Source organism: Cavia porcellus, unplaced genomic scaffold (assembly GCF_034190915.1).
Source record: "Cavia porcellus strain 051 isolate PalLab524CR breed Dunkin Hartley unplaced genomic scaffold, mCavPor4.1 scaffold_11, whole genome shotgun sequence".
Lineage (NCBI taxonomy): Eukaryota > Metazoa > Chordata > Mammalia > Rodentia > Caviidae > Cavia > Cavia porcellus.
Window position 1 is genome coordinate 83,041,070 of NW_026947494.1, and position 22,503 is coordinate 83,063,572.

Here is a 22,503-nt window from a genome sequence, read left to right on the forward strand (position 1 = left end):
ATATGTATATATGAGAGAGAAAGAGGGAGAGAGAGAGACCCCTACAAAAAGAATTGCCTTAGCGTATCCTCAGATGCAACTGCCATCTGTACTACAGCCAGTGTCCCCATAGTTCTGAGAAAGCCTCCAGCTGGGATGGTTAGTTTCTCAGAACACTGGGCCTCATGTCTGTCTATTCATGCTGGTCTTGGCCCAGAACTGTGACCAGAAGATGCCCGATCTGCTCTGCCATGCTGCCCCACCTCCCCATCTTCCGTCCATTCATTCACTTATGTGTTGGGGGCCTGAGTTATATGATGGGACATAACGTCAGGACCGGGTAATTTCACCTCTCTCAAGCCGGCAGTGTGTTGGGACTGATCACTTCAACTGCCCTATACTATACAGGGAGACTACAATAAAGGACAGGACCTGGTTTTTGTCTCAGAGTTCTTGCGTTCAGACCTTTCCTAGCTCAGTCAGCGCCCTGGCCCGGATCCTCTACCTGTGGCTGGCTCACTTGGTCATTGGAGCATGTGTGATGCTGTGTCAGTCTGGGTCAGGAGCCCAGCCCTACAGTCCAGCCTGGTCCTTCGCACCAACTGCCTTTTGACATTAGACAGGTCAGTTAATTTACCCTGAATGGCTCTCTATGTTCCCATCAACAAAATGGAAATGATTCATGGCAGTAGGTTCAAAATAAAGATGAGGCCGAGAATACGAAGGTACTCTGACGGGATGGATGAGTCTGGGGTGGGTCACTAAATCTGTGACCTTGTCTGGTTCTTGGTGGGTCTAGGGCTTGAAGCTGCATTAACACGATCCTTTGTGGGATGGAGGAAAGCAGAGTCTCCATGTTCCTTTCTTGAGAGCCTGCCTGTCTGATCCCCTCTCCTCAAGATTGGTTACAACCTCAGCTGTGTTTTGGCAAGGTACCTTCATCAGACCTTGTGGGCTTAGCAGCTGGCAGCACTCCAGACCAGGTAATGCACCTTCTTTTTGAAACTGATGCAGAAAAGAGAGCTCAAGGCGTTTAAAAGAGAACGCTGTGCCTGTAGCTGTTACCTGGTATGCCTGAGGGCCTGGATCTTCAAGGAGGGAAAAGCAAACAAAACGTGTCATTTTGAAAGGAGGCATAGCATGGAGAAGGCTAGGAGTCTGAGGCTCCTGGCTGCAGTCCCAAATGGAGTCACTGTGCCACCCTAGGAAATGTTCTTGGCCTCAAGGACCCTACCTTTTGCTGCTTTCTTTGGGTTTCATGGCTTTTTCATTCCACAGACAAAATAGGTATGTAAGATACTTGCCAGATCTTTTAAAACAGGAAACAAACAGGGGATAAATCTCTACTTTTGTGTAGAAGCTGTGACATCTTGGGCAGTCAGGCACCCTCTTACCACTCAGGGCTCAGCTTTCTCTTCTGTAAAATGGGAATCATGTTAATTCCTATTGTGTTGTTATGAGATCAGATAGAATGATGTGTATGAGTTACTTGATGTAATGACTCGCCTGAGAGAATGCACGTTTGTTAGCTATGCTTTATTAAATGTATAATGGTATTAACTGATTAGATAAGTGGGGTAATATGTAGAAGATGTCTTTGTAAACAGTGTGATTCTCTTCCCTAGCTCCTTGGTATCTTACTACAGTGCCCAAGACTAGCGTCTTCATAATTAGCAGTTATCGTTAAGTATTTCCCATGCTGCCTGGAATCTCAGTACTTGGGAGACTGAGGCAGGAGAATGTTTAGTTCATGGTCACCCTGGGCTACATGGAGAGTTTGAAGCTGCCTGAGCTACATAATGAGAGCCTGTTTCAAAACACAAAATAAAACAACCAAAAAGTATTTCCTACTTCTCTCTCTCAATTTTTTTTTTAAAAAGAGGCCCAGGGGTTTTGCTGTGGTTGTGAAGGCTGGCCCTGACCCCGTAGTCTCAAGTGATCCTCCTGCTTCAGCCTCTCAGTTATCTGGGAGGACAGGTGCCCCCAGCATGCCTGACTCTTCTGTTTCTTTTTCAAAGCCACATCCCCCTCTTCTCTTTTTTTCAGTCTTCCAGTTTCTGGTTTTTGCATTCTGTTCCTGCTCCTGTCTATTATGTCCTCAGTCCTACCGGACCTCCCATTGTGAGAACCACGCCTGCACTCAAGTCAGGCTCAAGTCACGTTTGCCTAGTCAGGATATAAGGTCTTGCTTTCCTTCTTCCACCTGCAAGGAGGGAAGAAGAAGGAATATGGGCTTTTGACTGCAGACAAAGCCATTGTCCCGCGCCCTTCCAAGTGCTTACATCCCCAGGCAAGTTTGGTGGATGACCTTGATGAAACGTGTTCATTCCACTATACAGAATCAGGGTTTTCCTTGTATTTAGACTGCTTATTCGGGACCCTTTGCAACCTTGAGGTTGTATCCTATCACAGAAAATACTTGCAGAGCCTTTTGCCGATGTTCCTGCAAGTGTGGCAAATGGAAAATCAAGCAGCAGCATCACACTGTTAGCGTGCGGTTAGCCCGGCTGCCTGGTGGGTGTCAAACAGAACTGGCTCACTCACGAAGGTGAGCACCAGAGCACACGCAGAAGTCCATGGACACCTGGGGATGGACGGTTGGATGGCTTAATTTGCATCAGCTATCAGGGCACGCAGTGCTGGAGGACTTAGTAAATTCCTGGTGATTTTTAGCTCGTTAATCCATTGCTCATTCTTTCCCAGTCCCCTAGTTATGCACTCCTGAGCACCACTGATCTTCCTCTTCTCACTGAGTTACTTCCAGACCTAAGCTTCCTCTTTGAAAGACTCCAGGAAGTTAAAAGATGGTCCCATATCTTCCCCGACGTGCAGAAGGTTGTCTCTGTCCCATTCCACAAAGAGGATCGGAGAAGTCAAGCCTAGTGGGTTCAGAAAAGTCAGTCCTGACATGCAGGACCCTGAAAAGACCTTAGTGGCCCACGTCTAGATCCACTGAGGATTAATGAATGCATCTCTTTAGTGGACATGGGCCAGTTTCCAAGTCCTGGGCCTGATACCTGTCGGTTTTCCTGAAACCATTCTACTTCCTGGGGCATCTCATTCCACATTCCTCTTGTAAAAGACTGTTTTTACGCAATTGTCGTTAACACTAACTAGTGAATGGGTCCTTAAATGTCATATGTTGTTTTAATGTCTTATAAGGACCATGATGATAAAGATGGTACCCAGGGCCTCACAAAACCTTCTGGGACCTCTCTACTGATCTACCCTTAGGCTTGGGGGGTGAGGAAATGGAGGTTTACTGAGCTGTGCTGTGTACAGGCAGAGCCCACATTCACAGCTCAATGGCAGCAGATTAGAAAGGGCACTGGGTCTGTCTCCTCATCTGCCCACTCAGTTTTTTTGGTACTGGGCATCGAACTCATGACCTCGTGCTTGCCAGACAGGCGCTTAAGCCACTGAGCTAAATCCCTGGCCCCTCCCACTCAGTGTTACGCTGTATCAGGATGGCTGGGTGAGCAGGCAGCGCTGGCCCCAGGGCTGCAGGACCTAAGCACATCTCTAGCACTAGTTTAGATCCCCCTTTTTGGCCCCACAAAGGCAGCACTCAGTGGGGAAATAGATACAGTCCCTGTGTGGTGGCTGGCAAGCCTCAGCCTGCCAGGAGCCATACTGCTCCAGCAGCTCAGGTGCCTGCTTGGCACGGGGCAGAGGAAGCAGCTGGCTACTTGTCAGGTCCTGGGCCTGGCTCTGAGCTGCAGCAGCTCTGGGCTGGCGAGGAGAGCCTCGCCTGTGTCTATCTGCTCAGCATAGGGGAGCCAAGGAAACCCCGGGATTCTTCTTGCTGCCCCTCACACTGCCCCTGCATGTGTACTGAGTGCTGTGCAGGAGGAGAGGGAGCCGAGCATCCTTTGTGATCTCCCTGGCCAACCACTGTCCACAGTTATCCAGCTGAATTATTTCTGTTGAGAAAAAGCTCAAAAGGTAGGGCAGGGCAGGAAGACCTGCTCGAGTTCTGTGATTTCTGGTGTTCCAGCTGCATGGGATGGAGATGTGGGTGTCCACCTTCCCTTGCAGTTACTTGGCGCTTGTGGAGAGGTGCTAGCGCCAAGTGAGAGAGAATGAGGAATTGCACCGGGTGTGTAGGAGGGTGGGTGGCGGTAGGTAAGTAGGAGGTAATTAGGGGCTGGCAGCCAACAGGGTGCCGGACCCCAGGTGATAATGAAGGCAGACAGAATTCTGAAGCACATTCAGTAAACAGTGAAGGAATTAAGAACACAGGCTTTTGTTCTGGCTTCAAATACGGCATGGTCACTTACTGCTTTTGTGACTTTTGGCAAGATTTTTAACTTCAAAAGCTTTGTTTTTACTGGGGGCGTGGTGGTACACAGCTGTTATCCTAGCACTCAGGAGGCTGAGGCAGTAGGCCTGGGCTAAAAAGTGAGCTCAAGGCCAGCCTGAACTGCATGGCAAGACCCTGTCTCAAAAGGACAGAAATAAACAAACAAACAAAAAAAGGCCTTGTTTTCTTGTAAGACATCAAAATAATCTATTTTTCATGTAGTACAAATGTAGGTGCTATGCACATAGGCATGTGTATATGGATATAAGCTAACTTATGGATGTTAATTGTTACATTAATACGGGTTTATTGCATCAAGTTCCCTGGGGTGCCCTATATTGGAAGGAAAACCACGCCCGTCTCTGCCTTTGGAGCCTTGGGTTTGCTGTGGAGACTTCCCCGCAGGTGGCAGCCCCTGCCTTCATTCTGACTGACTGTGTCACTACCAGATTCTGGTGGGGCTCAGGCCCTGCTGGCTTCGAGTCATAGCAGGTTTGTCCTCTGGGGATGTGTGGCTGGCGCTGTGGTGCTCTCCAAGGACAGAGCCATGGCCCCTGCTTTCTCTTCCTGGATCAGTGCTGCTTCCTGGCTACGCAGAACCGAGTCCTGGGTGCCATGGCCTCTTATCCCTTGCCAGCCTCCTGTTCTCTTATGGGGCAAGAGCTTGGTCTGTCTGGCGTCACTGGATTTCATCACCTTTTCTCTCTGCAGTTTCAATCTCTGGGGAGCAGTTCTCTGTACAGACCCTGGGGCTTCTGCACAAGTTTGCCCTCATCCTGGATCTTCAGGTCCTTTGCATCTGGTGGAACAGGTGGAACCAGCCCTCCTCGCAGGCCCCGAAGGGCTACTGCTTCCCCCTTTCAGGTCACTTCCCTGCAGCTAGGGAAGGTGCAAACCCTTCCCAGTGGAGCAGGGCTGCTGGCCCCCCAAGACCTCTGCTTGATTCTCGGCACCCTCAATCCCACCCCCTGCCCTGCGTCTCTCTCAGGCATTCGCCCGGGTCCAGCTCACTTGCTGGCATTCTTGAGCCTCCCTACTGATAGAGGAAGCTGGTGAATTTTGGGGCGGGGTAGGATTTTACCCGTTTACCTCAGCGATTGCCCCATTATGGGTAGACTTCCTTCATTATTGGGTTGGGCTGTTTACTTCCAATTCTGTGTATAGATAGGTAAAGTCTATTTCCCACAAACAAGAAAGAAAATGGGAGAGTGCGGGCTGAGGTGAATCAGACTTTCTTGGGCCTGACAATATTCTTCTCTTGTGTGTACTGGGCTCCCTTGCTCCTCACCACAATGTGACATGTGATGTGTGGACCTTAATTGACCCTTTGCACGGTAAAATAAAACTCTTTGGCTGGTGCCTTGCCTATAATAAGTGCTCATCAGTGTTAGCGGTTATTCGTGTTGCTATCCCTATAATTACTTTGGAGCAAAAACAATCTATTATGCCATGTACCTTGTAAAATGCCCTATTGGGTGTTGGTAGAGGCTTGAATGCTGATAGAATTTTCCTGTAGAAGGTCTGGCTTTGGTGTGTTGAAATCGGCTAGGTAGCCCAGGGTCTTTACTAACAAGTCTTTGGACATTGTACCTACATGCAAATTTAGTTTGAACCTTTTGCATGTGAAATTATTTTTGTTTGGGTATGAAAACCAGGGTCTTGTGCATGGTAGATGAGTGCTTTACCACTGAGCTATAGCCTAGCCCTTCTCTGTCAAGTTGAAAATGCTTTGATATGTTTCAGCCCTGGGAATGGGGTAGGAACCCAGGCCTGTCATTGCAGTTTGGGATCCATAGCAGTAGCAGCCTGTCAGCGTGGGTGACTGTGTTGACCACATGTTATGTAGGTAAGAGTGTCAGATGGAGGGAGAAATGCAAGCTCCAGACCCACAACACAATGACTAACAGTGAAGATAATGAGGTGCAGGAGGTTAAATGCTGATTGTTTCTAGCCTAATGTGGATGTATTATCACATTTCTATGTGACCTTGGATCATTGGAATCCTGTGTGACTTTGGGCTGATAACCTTTCTGTGTCTTCATCTCTAAAATGGAGATGACAACACTTAACAGGCAGATTGAGAGGACAATGAAATAAAGCATGTGAGTTTCTAGAGAGAAAAAAAAAGCATCAAGGGGTATATGTGTGCCATATTTTCACCTAAGAGCCAAGATGATAATCTTCAGGCCTTTGAAGAGGCCGCATTGCCTGGGAGGAGGAGTTTTGGCAGAGCTCCATGCTGATGGTAAATTTGATAGCCCAGCTTTGTGAGGGCAGAATATGAGGCCAGCACGGTGTGCTTTATCTGTCACCTGAGATCCGGGTGTCTGTCCCCTGGCACAAATGTGACACCTGTTGCAGGAGAAACAGGGTCTGGCAGCTGGTGCTGTGGGAGGAGAGGTCTGGCCAGGAGCAGAAGGCGCTCACTTACAGAGGGCAAGTGACAAGTGTCAATGGTTAAATCAGCACATTCTTTAGCTCTGAGTTCCCCAGGGGACCAAGCGGTGCCTGGGTATCCTCTGGCAGGATTAACACAGAGGCCGAGGCTGGGGAGGAGGAAAGGTCCAAATATGTGGCTCAGTGCCTGACATGTAACAGGCACTTAGTGAATGTCGGTGGGGGCTGTGGAGAGGCCGTGGGTGGTGGGGACAAAGCAATGCCCACAGAACAAAGAGGAGGGGTCACCTGTCTCTCTGCCACCGCAGAGTTGCTCCTGGCTCTCAGTCTACTTATTCTCTGGCCCATAAGCATGGAGAGAAGAGAGCCTGAGCGCCACGGGCTCGATGCAATTTACAGACTCCCAAATCCAAGAAAGAGTGCTCACCAAGTGATGCTGGCTGTCAGATCCCTTGCGGGGTCTGATGTATGCAACTGGACGCTCACATCAGTCCTAGGGCAGGTATTTTCTCCTCGCCGTACAAACCAAGAAATCAAGGCCAAAGAGGTGCAATTACAAGTTCAAGCAGCCACAGTTGATAGGCAGCCCAACAAAATCAGGTCTCCCCTACTCCAGAGCCTTGCTTATCTTTCTTTCTGTGATTAGCAAAGCCTGCAGAGAGAAGCCCTTCTGCTTAAATTACTAAAGGCTGGGCTGCTGCCCATTCCAATTCCAGGTATCTTGGAACTACCAGACACACCTGTGACCTAAGGGCAGGCCCTGGCAAGGTCACCTTCACTGAATTTCCTCCCTGTGTGCGCACCCCCTCCATCTCCGTAGTATTTGTCCTGGCTCATGAAGAGAGCACCTCTTGTCTTCTGTTAAAGAGAAATAGAACTGCTCACTGGCTAACAGTGGTGGTGACAGATTTTATCCCACACTGTTATAACAGAAAAGAGACATCAGCATAGACCTGAGTTCAACTCTGAGTACAGCAGACATGGCTGAGGATTTATAGCCAATAAGACCAGAGAATGGGGTTAACTGACAAACAGATCCTAAGAAGAGGCACCCGAGCGATCATTCATTTATTCATACATTCATTCATTCATTCATTCATTCATTCAGATGAGCAGAAGTCTCACCATGTACCTCAGGCTGTCGTTGAACTTGCAGCCATCCTCCTGCCTCAGCCTCATGAACACCAAGATTATGTCTAGCCAGATACCCAGGGCATTCTTGCTTAACTGGCCCCACCAGGACTCTTGGTATAGGAGAGGGTATGAGGAACCTGATCAGATATATCTATGGTGATCACAGAGATTCTTGCTAGACAGGGCAGGACTGGCCTAGGACAGAGCCCTAAGGGCCACACAAGTAGAGACCTTAGAAGAGCTGCCTTAAAGTTGGGCTAAAGAGAAAGTTTTTGTCATTTCCCAGTAGGTGCCAGGACAAAGGTCCACAATTACAGTTCGTTGACCTTACAGTAAAACAGTCGAAGAATCAGCCTGGAACTGCAAACCAGTCTGTGAGAAAGAATGTGGGGCTGGGGAAGTGACTCAGCAGCACAGCATCTGCTTGGCAAGCGTGAGGTCATGAGTTCAATTCCTGGTACAGAAGAAAACAGAAATGTGCTTCTGAGCCAGCTGTGGCCTGTGTCTTTTATTCTGGCTCTGAGCTTCAGTTTCCTCACCTATAAAGCAGGGGTATTCATTCCTGGCCTATCTCACAAGAATTGGCTCAAGAGGTTATGCCTGTGCTTGTTTCGTAAACACCAAAGGGCCACATAAAACATAACAACCATGTTAGTTTGGGATTAGAAACAGACCTTGTTAGAAAAGCACTCCCGGGGGCTGGGGATTTAGCTCAGCGGCATAAGTGCCTGCCTTGCAAGCAGGCAGTCATGAGTTTGATCTCCGGTATCGATAAAAAGGAAAAAGACAAAAAAAAAGAAAGAAAGAAAGAAAGAAAAGCACTCCCACCTCGTGGTTTTCCCACCTGCCTTCCCACCCCTTGGAAGCACCACTGTGGCACGGTATCAATGTCCACCTTCTGTGAGGCCCGTCCTCGTGAGTAGGGCTCTGCATTCTGGGTCGGGTTGGCTGGCTGAGTGTATACTGGTGCCCACCTGGGGATCCTGTGACACCTGCTTCCTGTCAGCCACTGACTTCTGATTTCTGCTTCCACCTTCTGCCCTTCCGTCACAGGTGGCCAGTGTCCTTTTGTGTCATGTTCCTCACCTCTGCCAGGCACTCGCTCTACCTCGGAGCCACAGCCCAGCTTCATGGCCCATCTTTTTTTTTTTTTTTCTTTTAATAGAGGATAAAACAGAATCAAAACAAACCTGTGTAAGAGATACAGGACTTTAAAACATTACAAAATCAACAACAGTGCCTTTTGATGTCTTCCAAATAGCTGCAGATAACTTCGGACATAGTAAGAGTCAAACAGAAAAGAACAGAATAGGAACAATAAAAACAAAACAATGAATGCAATAAAGGATCTCAAACAAGCCAATAGTAAATCCAAAATTGCTACCATATCTTGCTATCTTTGAAATAGCTGCTCCTGCCATCAGATTTGACATAAGCAAACAAAACAAAAGAAGATAAAACTCAACTCAACAAAACAATGGAAATGGTAAAGGACTTCAAAACAAGACCATAGGGAGTCAACAGTGGCTGCAGCCCTCAGGAGATTCCCCCCTAGGTGCCACACTGCGTACGGATATCCTCTGAACCTGTAATCAGACCACTGGCCCTAGCCCTGCAATGTTAGTGAAGCACCAAAGCACCACAGGCATCCAACTGCATTCACCTCCACAGCTACCATCACAGCCTGTGTTTCTCCACGTAAGCCAGTTGCTTACAGGGCTGGAGTGGTGGTGGTGGGTGGAGGTGGCGGGTTTGTTGATACTTCTCGTTTGCCCACCTGTGCACCGGAAGGCGCTGGGGTCTGGCTGTTCCTGGTCCAGCAGCGGCCCATGCATGGCACTGGTTCCCAGACTGGGCTTGCTTCCTGGTGTGGCCTTTTTCTCTCTTCCCCTGGTCCTCCAATCCTCATGGCACATCTTAACACAGCTGCAGAGATAAAAGAGCAGCCTAGGGGAAATCCCTCTGAACCCTGGATCTGGTGTTAGCCTGGTAACTATTTGCTAAGCCTGAGTCCAATTTTCCTTATCTGGAATGTGAACAGATCTCAAAAGTTCATTCTAACTTCTGATGGCCCAATATTACGGTTTATGGCTAACAATTGGAATACAGTTTATGGTCCATTGATTCAAGGCCCAGTAGCCACGCCCAGGCCATCTTCTTATAGGAGGAGGCTGTGACCCTGGAAATAGCCTTGAGAATTTCCAGCCATACTTGACTCTTTCCTCCCCAGCACAGTGCTTGCCTCTTCGCTTGTTTGAGAATGTCTCTGTGCACCCAGCAATTTCCTTACCCTCCTCCCTCTCACCACGGGTTGGCTTTTTGCCTTCTCAGATGTGTGCAAGTCCAGGGGTTCCAGAGCCCTCCAGAGTAGACTTCATCTGTCACATGCAGGCTCCACTAGCTGGCCCTCTAAACTTACACTCCAGGAGTTTATATTTGTTTGGCAAACACCGAGTCTCAGGCGCACTCTTTCCTGTCTCCCACTGCTCTGGTTCTCTCCAGCAACTCTTTGATTAGTGATTAGGGGTAGGGGAGGAAGAGGCCTACCCCCTCAATAGCAACCCCTCGCTGCTGCTTTGGAAGAAACCAAGCTGGAAGAGAGAGAGTGTTTCCTTTCTCACTTATTTCTCCTCAGCAGCTTCTGGGGAGAAATAGGCCCTCAGCAGCAGCCAGTGAAGGCTCAGCCCATAGTGGGTCAACAGACAGGCTCCTCTGATTCAGGGAAGGCGGTGAATTCTAAGGGGCTGTATAGCTGCTTTATAACTGTCTCCCTTCCCATCCACGAGTGAGGAGCAGGAGGGAAGCAAATGCCTTTGTTATCGCCAGCCCACCATTTTACAGATGTACAGGCCCTTGTATTATGTTGACCTTGCTTTTCTGTCCCTTCTTCCCACAGGGTATGCCAACTGGAGAGAACTAGCCAAGGCTTTGGCCAGCCGGAACATCCCAGCCGTGGACCCAAATCTCCAGTTCTACCATCCCCAGAGGGTGAACCTCAAGGTATGTGGCAAGGCCGGCCCTTTTCCCGGCTGGTGTGTTAACGTGGGCCGTCAGTTCCCCTGCCCCAGTGGCTGTGAGGAAACCCTCCACTTCTGTAGTGGAATCCCAGTGTGGCATCTGTGATTTCCTACCTCATGCAGAAATGTCTGTCCTGTGCTCCTCAAAGCTCATGCTACCTCTGGGCTAGGTTGTCCTGTTTCTGTTTTCATTACATCTTTAGAGATGTCCATCTATGTCTGAGCTCCGCACGCATGTGGCCTCCATCTCAAGTAGCGAGTCCTGAGCTGGGGTGCTGCTCAATGGTACAGCAGTTGCTTAACAGGTACTGCACAAGGCCCCAAGTTCCATCCCCAGCACTCCCAATAAAAAACGAAAAGAGCAAACCAAACAGCATGTCCCGAGTATTGACCAGGATGTCCGGCACTCCCTGGCATAGAGCCCAGGCCACAGCTTGGTGACAATACCAGGTGCTTGCTGCTGAGAACCAGGGAGAATAAGGTAGACAGATGCCCCTTTCTTCAAGTAGCTGGGGGTACAGTTGGTGATGGGGTGATGGTAGTGTTTCTTGGGCCATTGGTCCCAAAAGGGGTAGAATAGGAAAAGTGGGATCCAGCTCAGGCTGGAGTTTACAACAGACACAGACCCCCAAGACTGAGCCTTTGAACCTGTGCAGCACAGAGGGTGTGGGCTCTCTGGGCCTTCCACTGGGTGTGACAGGGAGTGACAAATCTGGGCTAGGACCTAGGAGAAATAGAGGAAGACAAAGTTCCTGATTTAATTTAAAAACTATCTTTCCCACATGGAACAGATTGAGAAAGTTCAGGGCGGTGGATGGACCTCAGAGCACACACTGGTGAGGTAGTGGGGGCCGCTCTCTTGAGAAATGTAGTATAACTAACAAGTGGGGGACCCCCTTGGCCATTGAGCTTTGTGTGGTCAGGGCTATGACTTCCCTTCTTGCCCTCAGGTATGTTTTGCACCCTGATAGTTCCACTGAATCCATTCTTCATTCTTCCACTAGGACCAAGAAGTTGATCGAAGTGGAGGCAGGAACAGCAGCTACCTGAAGTGGAATAAGCCTGTGCCCTGGCTGTCAGAGGTAGGGGACTCTGCCAGTCCTGATCTTTGAGAAGGTTAAATTTCCTTCCTTTCTTCCCTCTCTCCCTCCTTCCCTCCTTTCTTTTTAAAAATAATTCTAGATACTGGGCTGGCAGGCTGGAGGTCATGGGTTTGATCCCCAGTTCCAAAACAAACAAAGAAAAAAGATAGTCCCAGAGATCAGGAAAACCTTCCGGTGGTTATTCCCAGCACTCCCCACCCCGGGTTCCATGCTCATTTGGTTTTCTTCCTTTACAGGGAGAGCACAAACATTTGCTCCAGGCCTACTGTGTAGCACACTCAGTCTTTTGACCCTATGGAGTCATTGTGGCTGGGCATAGAGGCGCCTGTCCCAGGCTGAGACAGGAAAATTGCTGAGTTCGAGGCCAACCTGGGTTATGCAATGTCTTAACAAAACAGAACACAAACAAAAAAAGTCATTGTGTTAGCTTTCCATCTTGGTAACAAGCACTTGATATAAACAACGTATAGGGGAGAAAATTTTATTTTGGCTCACAGTTTCAGTGATTCGGTCCCTGGTCCCTTGTCCCTGTTGCTTTGCTTCTGTGATAACGCAGTGTATCATGGTGGAGGAGGCTCTCACCTCATGGCATCTGGGAAGCAGAGAGGGGAAGGGGCTGGGATCTCAAGGTCCCTGAGGACACACCCTAGGGACCTCGCTGCCTCCCACCAGGCCTCACCTCCTAAGGTTTCACCTCTTCCTGATAGTGGTACAGTCTGGGCAGCAAGCTTTTGGGTCTCAGGGGACATTTCAGGTTCAGACTCTAAAACCATTATAATTGTTTTTTTTGTCTTTTTCCTTTTTACCGTTACCAGGGATCAAACTCACGACTGCCTGCTGGCAAGACAGGCGCTTATGCCGCTGAAGTAAATCCCCAGCCCCCATTATCATTGTTTTATAGTGGAAAAAGCCAAGCTAGGGAGAAATGCGTTATCTTTAAGGTTTTTATGGCCATACCAATCCCCAGTCTTTTTTTTTTTTTTTTTTTTTAAACACTCATTTGGATATGGAACCAATCCCTAGTCTTAAAGATAACAAACTTCTCCAGTTATCTTTCTGGGACCATTAAATCCCACAAGATATTGCCAGAAGAGAGAGGACTCTATTGTTAAATACGCCTTTTAAAAAAAACCTAAAACATGGGCTGGGGATTTAGCTCAGGCTGCCTTGCAAGGAGGGGGTTGTGAGTTCGATCCCCAGTACCGATTAAAAAAAAAACAAAAACCAAAACAACAAAAATAGTGCGGGCTACATCTCCTTGTAAATGAACATTAGCATCTAGTTTTTCTCTGTTTATTTATTTTAGGTAGAGTCTCACTGTATGATTCAGGCTGGCCTTGAACTCACTCCATAGCCCAGGTTGGCCTGGACTAGCAGTGATCCTCCTGCCTCAGTCTTCCAAGTTCTGGGATTATAGGCATGCGCCAACCACCTGGCCTGGACATTAGCATATGAAAGATCAGTTCTGCAGTGATCTGGATTTTGCTCAACATATGCTAAACTTGTTTACTCACTAAACTGTTTTTTCTATGAAGTACATATTAGTATTCTGTAACATTAGTGTTCTAAGGAATATGCATTAGGAAATTCTGCTTTAGAAAATGCTTTAGAAAGTAGTGAAAATCATAACGGCATGGTGGTGCCCACCTGCCATCCCAGCTCCTTGGAAGATACATGCGTGAGGATTGCTTGAGCCCAGCCTAACTAGCATAGTGAGACCTTGTGTTTATTTAAAAAAGAAGGAGGAGGAGGAAGAGAAGGAGGAGAAGAAGGAGGAGGAGGAGGAGAAGGAGGAGGAGGAGGAGGAGGGAGAGGAGGAGGAGGAGGAGGAGGAGGAGGAGAAAAAAACCAACATTGGGCTGAGGATTTAGCTGAGTGGTGGAGCGTTTGTCAAGCATGCCTGAGACCCTGACTTTAGTCTTCAGTGCTGCAGAAAGGCAAAGCCAAAAATAACTGTCACGATACCCTCATTTATAGGCTTCGAAATCCTTTTTCTTTTCTGCTCAGGAAAATTAATGATCATGCACAAATTACTTTGAGTAAGTGCTTGTGCCAAGACTCTGGCAGCATGGAGTTTGAGGGCGAAAATCTTCACTTTGGTTTTGTTCTTTTATGACCAATTTATTTGTTTGTTTGTTTTGTGACTATGTAGTTCAGGCTGGTTTCGAACTCACTTGTAGCCCAGGCTGATCTGAACTTGTGGTGGTCTTTCTGCCTCACCCTCCTGAGTGCTGGGAGAGCAGGTGTGTGCCACTCCACCTGGTTTATGACTTGTTTAGAGCCAGTGTTTGCTTTTTTTTTTTTGTGGTACCAGGGATGGAACTCATGACCTTGTGCTCACCAGGTAAGTGCTTGAACTGCTGAGCTAAATCCCCGGCCCACTCTCTTTTTTTCCTAATCATTGAATTTTTTAATTTTAACTTTAAAATTTTTATTAGCACATGTTTGCAATATATAACGACTGGGGGAGTTGGCACAGGTATATAACACATTGTGATGCTTTTTACTTCCCTCTTCCTCCATCTTTGGTCCTCTTCCTATCTGCAAATTTCTGTCTCCCTTTTCCTATTATCTAGCTTTTATTTTGCTCTTGAATTCATTTACACTTTGGGTTTGTCGTATTAGAAGCCCGGGTTTTTTTGTCTGGATCCTGTGGACATAGATTACTTTTCTCGGCTTGCTGGTGTGGGCCGGCCCAGTGTCTACTCACACCTCCCCCGATAGATGGATAGATTTCGCCAGCCTGGGTGGTTTGGTTTGCAGTCCACTCACATGCTCAGGGGCAAGAGCAAAGGGAGGACCATGCTCGGTGTGATCTAGGTCGTCCATGCTGGGAAATCACCTTTTCTTAACGCCCCCAGAAAGGGTATAGTACAGCCCTGGCATATCTCTCTTTTTTTTTTTTTTTTTTGTCTTTTTTCTTTTTTCTTTTTTTTTTTTATCGGTACCAGGGATCAAACTCACGACTGCCTGCTTGCAAGACAGGCGCTTATGCCGCTGAGCTAAGCCCCAGCCCCAGCCCTGGCATATCTCTACCAAATGACACTCTCCGGTGACTGTGCCCACCTTACTTGGAGATAATATTTTGAAGAGAAATATCCTTAAAGATCACCTGGCTTGGTGATCCAGCTTTCTCTCTTAAGGGCAGCTTTGGGTCCTTTTTATTAGTGAGCTAATTATTTTTAAAGATAGCTACATACTGTTCTGTATCTATGAGTAATTAGTTTCCCCACTTCTTGTCAATCAGGGATATAAATGTATTTATGAATATGTGATTTAAAGAAACAGTTAACAAAAGACAGGACTAATTTTTCTTTTTTTTTTTCCTTGTGATATTGGGATTTGAACCTAGAGCCTTTATACTAAGCAATATTCCTACTCCCCCTTTTAAAATCTCTCTCTCTCCCTCCCCCCCACCTCTCCCTCTCCCTCTCCCTCATGCAGTATTTGATATTTTAATACACGTGGGGGACCTTTTTGGTGGTGAATGACCAATTTTTGTTGATTTCGTTTTTATGTATATGAACAGTAGTTCAAAGAGCTTCTTTAGTTTTCATGGATCTCCAGGGAATCAGAGATCCTGCGCTGTAATCTGTTTCTTCCTTTTTTTTTTTTTTTTTTTTTGGTGGTTTTGAAACGTAGGCCTCATGCGTTTGAGATTGTCAGTCCCCACTGAGCCCAGCACAGCGTCAGTCCTTTACTTTACTACCTCAGAGAACCAGTGCCAAGAGGGAGAGGCCAGGTGACAGTGGTGTCACTGCTTCACAGGGTTCCAGCCCTTCCAGTCAGTGCACCTCCATGTTTGCCTCGCTGCCTTTGACGGTAGTGAGTTCCCTGGTTAGCAGTGCAGACCATTTACTGAACACCTCCTAGCAGTCAGGAGCTCTCAGATCGGACTGTTACCTTCTTTCCTTGGCTACTGGCTCAGGGAGGTTGACCTCAAGGCCACAGAGTTAGTACACACCCTGCTCTAAAAGTGACAAAGACAGACTGGGAAGGGTGACTGTGGTCTCTTGTGCTGTTTCATCTTCAGTTGGCTGCTCATTCTCTCAGAGTTACACACACACACACACACACACACACACACACACACAGACAAGGGTGTCTCCTGGCGTGTCTCCTTGGTGTGTTCGACAGGGGCAGATCACATTGCATGGCTGGGGCCAGGTTTCATAGAGTAGCTGTCCTCAAAAATATATTCATGGCCAGGTATGGTGGTGCGTGCCTGTAATTCCTGCTACTCGGGAAGCCAAGGCAGGAACATTGCAAGTTTGAGGCCACCCTGAGCAAACTTGTCTCAAAATAAAAATAAGGCCAGGTGTAGTGGCACATGCCTGTAATCCCAGCACTCAGAAGGCTCAGGCAAGAGTATCGCTGTGAGTTCAAGGCCAACCTGTACTGCATAGCAAGATCCTGTCTAACTAAAATAAATAAATAAGCAGGGCTGAGGATCTAGCTTAACACTGAAGGATCCCTGGCTTCCATTCCCAACACCACAGGAACAAAACAGCAACAGAGTCTCCCTAACTTCCTTGTATGCATCCAAATCACAGGACACTAACAAGACCTAATGCCAGCCTGTTCCACTGACCAGAACACTTACCCAGCACATTCCCTCCCAAGCCCAAATAGTTAGAAGAAGAAATATGTACAGTCATGTCCTCGCAGGTCAGAAAGTTTGTGGGTTATTTTTATTCATATGGGCTTTAGGAAGGCAGTGTCTTCTTTGTGGAGAGGGCAAGGACACAGACTCTTGTTTTTAGGCTTTCCTTGGTCTTTTCCCCACTCTTTCTTTCTTTTACAGTGCTGGGGCTCACACGCAGGGTCCATTTTTCTTTCAACTTGAGACAGGATCTTGCTATGTAGTGCAGACAGCCCTGAGCTCACTGTGTAGCCCAAGTAGGCGTCAAACCTCAGTGATCCTCCTCGTCAGCCTCCTGAGGGCTGCAACCATAGGCATGTACCTGGCTTGTGTAACTTTTTTGTAGTTCCGCTGAGGTCTATTTCACATCAGTCCACTCATTTAAATTGTGCTTTGGTACAGCCACAGACTCCATCAAAGTCATCTTAGGACATTTCATTACCAGAGAAGAAATGCCATCCCTGGCTGTCACCCTCATCACCTACCTCATCCCCTGGCCCTTAGCAGTCATCTGCTTTCTGTCTCTAGATTTGCCTAGGACATTCCATGTAAATGGGACAGTACAATACATGGTCCTTTGTGACTGGCTTTTGTTCAGATGGCATGATATTTTTAAAGGTTGTTCATGTTGAGGCAGATATCTGTGGCCGCAAAGCTGCCATTGTGTAAGAGCAGACAGGGTGACACTGTATTCATGATACGCCAGACCTTGACCGAGAACTGAACATCCCAGATCCAGGACAGTCAGCCAACAAGGACTGTTTGGGATGAGCAAGGGGACCTCTCAGAGGTGGTCCTGGTGACCTGATGATGATGGAAGGGCTAGCTCATTGAGAGACAAGATCTAGACAGCAGCAGGTACCCCACCAACCACACCAGCTCCCTGCCTCCGCCTCCCTGGGCTCCGCTCCTTGGTTTATCCATAGTTCACAAACCGGCAATATGCTTGGTGCTTTGCTCTTCCTTCTGCTTCTGGCTTCAGCCTGTCCACGTATTTCCGCCTCCACTTGGCTCCCCTGGCATGAAAGTTTCATAGGCTGACCATAGCAGGTCACCAGTTAGTTGTTTGAGATAGGGACTCACCATGCAGTTCAGGCTGGCCTTGAACTCACCATGCAGCCCAGTCTGGCCTTGAATTTATGATTCTCCTGCCTCAGCCTCCCAAGTGGTGGGATTACAGACATTTGTCACTGTGCCCAGCTGGTCACATTTTATTATTCACTCCTCTGTTGGGGACATTTGTGTTGTTGCTTTTGAGGGGGAGACTCATTTGATTAATGTGAACATGTATGTACAAGTGTTTTGTGTGGCTCAGTCCTCGCTCTTTTCAGAGCCCCAAATCACTGCCGTCTTAGTTTGCCTTATATTCCATACGCTTTGGTCACCTTAGTAAGAAACCTGTGGCACATCAGTTCATTCTGTTTGAGTAGGGATATTCCACGCATTAGGATCTCGCTGCATGAACTTGTGGCCTTCCTCAGGCTCCAGAGCTACCCTCGTCTTTATGGCACCCAGTTCCTTCCATTCCATCAGGGAGTCTTCCCCAAGGAGAGTTGGCCAGGGCTGGGTGAGGCTCAGGGGCAGAGGGCTTGCCTTGCACGTACAGGCTGGAGATCCACCCCCCCGTGTCACCAGCAGAAAGCAAGGTAGATAGAGTTAGATAGAGTTTCTGCAGGCTTGGAGCAGGAGTCTGGCCCAGGGCTATCTCCTGGAGGGCTGCGGTCCACCCTGCCTGCGGGTGAGGCTTCCCTGAGCCAAGCTGCTGCCAGATGTACTGGTTGACGGCTCTCAAGGTGACGGGCAGCAGCCTGGCACAGCAAGGTCAGGCGTGCTCACACTCGCCGTGGGCTTCTGACCTTCCCGTGGCTGTGTCCTTACAGGACTGCTGCTCTTTCATTTTCTTTCTTTTGTAGTGTTGGGGGTTGAACCCGGAACCCCAACATGCCCTACTTCTGAGCACATCCCTCTTTCGAAAAAGCTTTAAGTGATGCAGAGCACTCCGTGCTTTCAGAATAAATCCAGGGACACATTACTCGGGGATCAGTTTCTGCAAACATTTGTTCACTCAAATAATTGAGAGTCAAAGAAATAAACACAGCAGGAGATGCTGTCGACTCTTCCTGGCCTACAAGGGGAATATTTGAGAAGAGCTTTCAGGGAGGAATAGGAGTTTGCTACATGGAGGAGAAAGGAAAGGACATCTCCCACCAGGACATGTCCACCAGGACCACGTACTTGTCAAAGCATGGCGAAGTCAAAGAGTAGGACATTGTTGGTGAAGGCAGGGAGTTTGGTGTTGGGTGGAGTACGGCCGGCCACGACACAGAGAGGTCACAGGCAAGGCCAGAAAGGTAGGCCAGTCGTGAAAGGGAGAGATTTTATTCTGAGGCCCTTTGAGGGTTGAGGCAGCAGAGTGACTTGATCAAGGCTCAGCATTAGAAGGTGAGACCCACTCGGGAGGACCTCAGCTGGGCAGAGGTGGAGCTAGAGGGCAGGCGATAGCCAGGGTGAGGACTGTCCCCTACACACCTACTGGGCTTGCCCTCCTGATTGTAGTCCCATTTACCCTCCTTGCTTCCAAGAGGTCAGTTTGCCTTTCTAAGCTGCAGTGTCTACCTCTAAAAGCGAGCCTCTTCTGACATACATCTCTCCCGCACTTTCTCTTCTGTTCCCACACTGGGGAAATGCCTGCAGTGAGCCACAGTCCCCGGCCTCAGCTTCTCTTTGGAGATAGGGTACCACTGAGTTGCCCAGCTGGCTTGGAACTTGCCCTTTTCCTGTCTTAGCCTCCCAAAGAGCCGGGATTACAGGTGTGCACTGCCATGCCTGGCTTCCTCTGCTTTGAACTGGAGGGTCTGAAACAGGATTGCTGGCTGCACATGTGCGCTGGTGTTTAGAGGCCCCTTCCCAAGGCCTTCGCCCTGATGGACCAGGAAGAGAACAGGCACTAGGCAGTGTTGTTTCCTGGGGTCCCTGCCAGATGTAGTCACCAAAACTTGTAGCAATACAAGTTCTGGTGGGGTCACCAACAAGGCCCGGGAGTTGGGGGAAAGACTGTCACAGGTCTCTGAGACACCTTACCTACAGCCCAGGGGAGGGGCAGCATGGCAGGAAGGCCTCTGCCCTGGAACAGTATGCCCACTCCTCCCTGTCCAGCTCCTGTGGCACCCCAGGCTCTTCCTTAAGCAGGAAACGTCTTGAGAGTTGGGGCAGCATCTTCCCTTCCTGCCCAAACCCCTGTGGCCCCTGGCCTGTACCCTTTACTGGTAGCTGGCCTCTGACACGGCCTCCCCCCGCATTTCTAGGCATCACAGCACACTCCCCTGAAAGTCTCTAGAGAGGGGGCAGAGGGCAGGCTGTTTGGAAAAGACAACTGAGTCTTGTAGACTGGGCCTAAGGAATTTCCACACGGGTAGCACAATGTCCCCATTCTTTTCTTCCCTGGAGCCTTAAATAACCTCCCACCTCCCACCAGTCCCCATCCCCATCCTCCCCCACTCTCTACCCCTATTCCCAACATCCCACATTCCTACCACTGGGACCAGGCTAGTCCCAGGACATGCCAAGCTACTGAAGGGCCAGGGAGTGACGAGCCGTCCTGCATCTCTTCTGGGGCTAGCTGTAGGGCTGTGTCCACCCCGCCAGCCCACCTTGGACCTCTGCATTCCCCACCACCCCCAGCCCTCCCTCCCCTAGCACTTAAAAGAGGGCTTCACTGCTTCCTTTAATCCGCTGTCATCCAGGGCTCTCTGCCACCTCTGCCCAGTCTTCCTAAGGGAGCTCAGACTTGGGTACCTGATGGGCCACAGTAGGAGGGATGGGAAGGCCCGTCTGGATAGTGTCATGAGGCCCCATGCCCCAGAGCTCGGAAGTGCTGCTCGGGGGAGAGAGCAGAGACAGGAGATGCGGTCATCTAAAACTGGTCAATTGGGACAACATCCCCGGTTCCCTTTTCTCTCAAATTCCAGCCCTCCCACTCACTCAGAGGGCTGGTCCTGCTGCAGCCCTGTCTTCAGAAAGGACAAAGGGACCCCCAAGCCTAGTCCTGTCTCTGACCACTGCCACAGCCTGAAGGGAGGATGCTTCTGCCTCTACCTGTGAGGACTCTGAGCGCTTGGGAGTAGCAGTGCCTTCCCATCATGCACTGGGGTGACAGGACGGTTCCCACATGCCTCCTGCAGCTTGCCCAGCTGCTCCCCCAGGCAGACGGGAGACCACTGGGTGGATAAGGTTTCAGCAGTAGACAGCTGTGGAACGCTGCCCCCTTAGGCTCAGGGGCAGGCAGGAGAGGCAGCGGCCCCTCCCCTCCCCACTGAAATCCATCTCCTCCCACCCAGTCCCACTGCCATCTCTGTGATTCTGTTGTGGCTGTCTCTCTTTCTCGGGGAATACAAGCCAGCCACCTCCTGCATGGGAGGAACCAGCAAGGAGGTGCACGTGTGTGCCCACACAGGGAAAACTACATGGCCAGAGAGACAGACTCCATCTCAGGCCCGGGCCATAGGAATTAGATTTCCATCCCTGTGACAAAAATAGCTGAGCTAATGAACTGATAAGGAGGAAAAGTTTCAGTCTGTGGTCCCTTGTCCCTGTTGCTTGGGTCTCTGGTGACACCGTGCATCATGGTGGAGGAGGCTGTGCACCTCATGGCATCTGGGAAGCAGAGAGAGGAAGGGGCTGAGGCCCCAGGGTCCCTTCCAGGGCACACTCTGGTGACCGCACTTCCTCCCACTAGACCCCACCTCCTAAATTGCACTCTTCTCCCTAGTGCCAAGGCTGGGGGCCAAGCCTTCACCACATGTCAGATCCAATCTGTGGCAGGACTGAATATTGGCGCTGGGATTCACAAGCAGAATAGACCGGAGTGGATTGTGGTCTGCCAGAGCGCAGCGCTGGGGCCCTGTGTGCTGAGATCCTGGGCTGTGGGGCCCCAGGGTGGGTGTGGGGTGCACGCTCACCACCTCCCTCTCTTCTGGCCCGCAGTTCCGGGGCCACGCCAACATGCATGTGTTTGAAGACTGGTGTGGTGGCTCCATCCAGCAGCTGAGGAGGAACCTGCACTTCCCCCTGTACCCACATGTGAGTCCCGTGGTACCCTGTGCCCACTTCCCCACCCAGCTCCTCTGCCAGCTCCTGTCTCTCGTCTCCCTCTGCCCACCTCCCTCATCTTTTCCTACCTCTCTTCAGGTCCACATTTTTCATCTCTTTGTCTTCCATCCAGAATATCTCCCTTGTTTCCTTCCCAGCGAGCGGTCTTTCAGTTTCTCTTCCATCCACCGCGTCATTTTAACTGTGGCTCTGTGGTACTCAGGAGAGTTTACCCAGGGCCACCACCTGTAGCTGTGCACTGTACGAGGTCACCTGGATAAGGTGACAGTGGGAGCTGGAATCTAACCTGTGCTCCCTTCACCCAGCCATGGCCCGAATTCCTCCTGTGAAACTCCTTTCCTGGTCTTCGCATCTGCCCTGAATAGGCCAATTTCCTATTCCTGCTTCTTGGTAACAATTTTTCCCTTTTCTTGCAATAGATCCGCACAACCCTGAGGAAGCTGGCTGTGTCCCCCAAATGGACCAACTATGGCCTCCGCATCTTTGGCTATCTGCACCCCTTCACCGATGGTGAGGCAACCCCAAAGTCTCACATAACCGTTACAGTAACTGGGAAGTAACCCTGCACTGGGTTAACTGGACCCTGTTGATCTATCATCAGAGGGTGAAGGGAAACTGAGGCATGCACAGTGTCATCCAGTTCCCCCAGGCTGATGCTTCACTCCCCATCGCACATTGCCCCCGGGGACCCAGAAACCCCCAATGTGCAGAGAGCGTCCAAGAGCATGAAGCCTGTGAAGAGCACTCAATCCTAAATCACAGCCCGGCCTTCAGCCCTGCACACTGCTCTCCCTGCCTCACCTGCACTTTCTTTCCTGC

General features: G+C 49.4%; 1 protein-coding gene and 1 long non-coding RNA gene across 2 annotated transcripts in view; one reads left to right on the top strand and one right to left on the bottom strand.

The window, feature by feature from the left end:
• B4galnt3 (beta-1,4-N-acetyl-galactosaminyltransferase 3) overlaps window positions 1–22,503 on the top strand; it is a 97,313-nt gene that overhangs the window by 55,936 nt on the left and 18,874 nt on the right. Inside the window, exons 2-5 of the mRNA XM_063258579.1 lie at window positions 10,710–10,813; window positions 11,835–11,912; window positions 21,559–21,654; window positions 22,104–22,194. Coding sequence (XP_063114649.1) covers window positions 10,710–10,813; window positions 11,835–11,912; window positions 21,559–21,654; window positions 22,104–22,194 — 369 coding nt within the window. The remainder of the gene's footprint in view (window positions 1–10,709; window positions 10,814–11,834; window positions 11,913–21,558; window positions 21,655–22,103; window positions 22,195–22,503) is intronic.
• On the bottom strand, window positions 9,591–11,129 carry LOC134478166 (uncharacterized). The gene is made up of 2 exons (XR_010050653.1): window positions 10,945–11,129; window positions 9,591–9,739 (listed from the first exon to the last, which is right to left on the bottom strand). It is a non-coding gene; the product is annotated as an uncharacterized LOC134478166 (long non-coding RNA).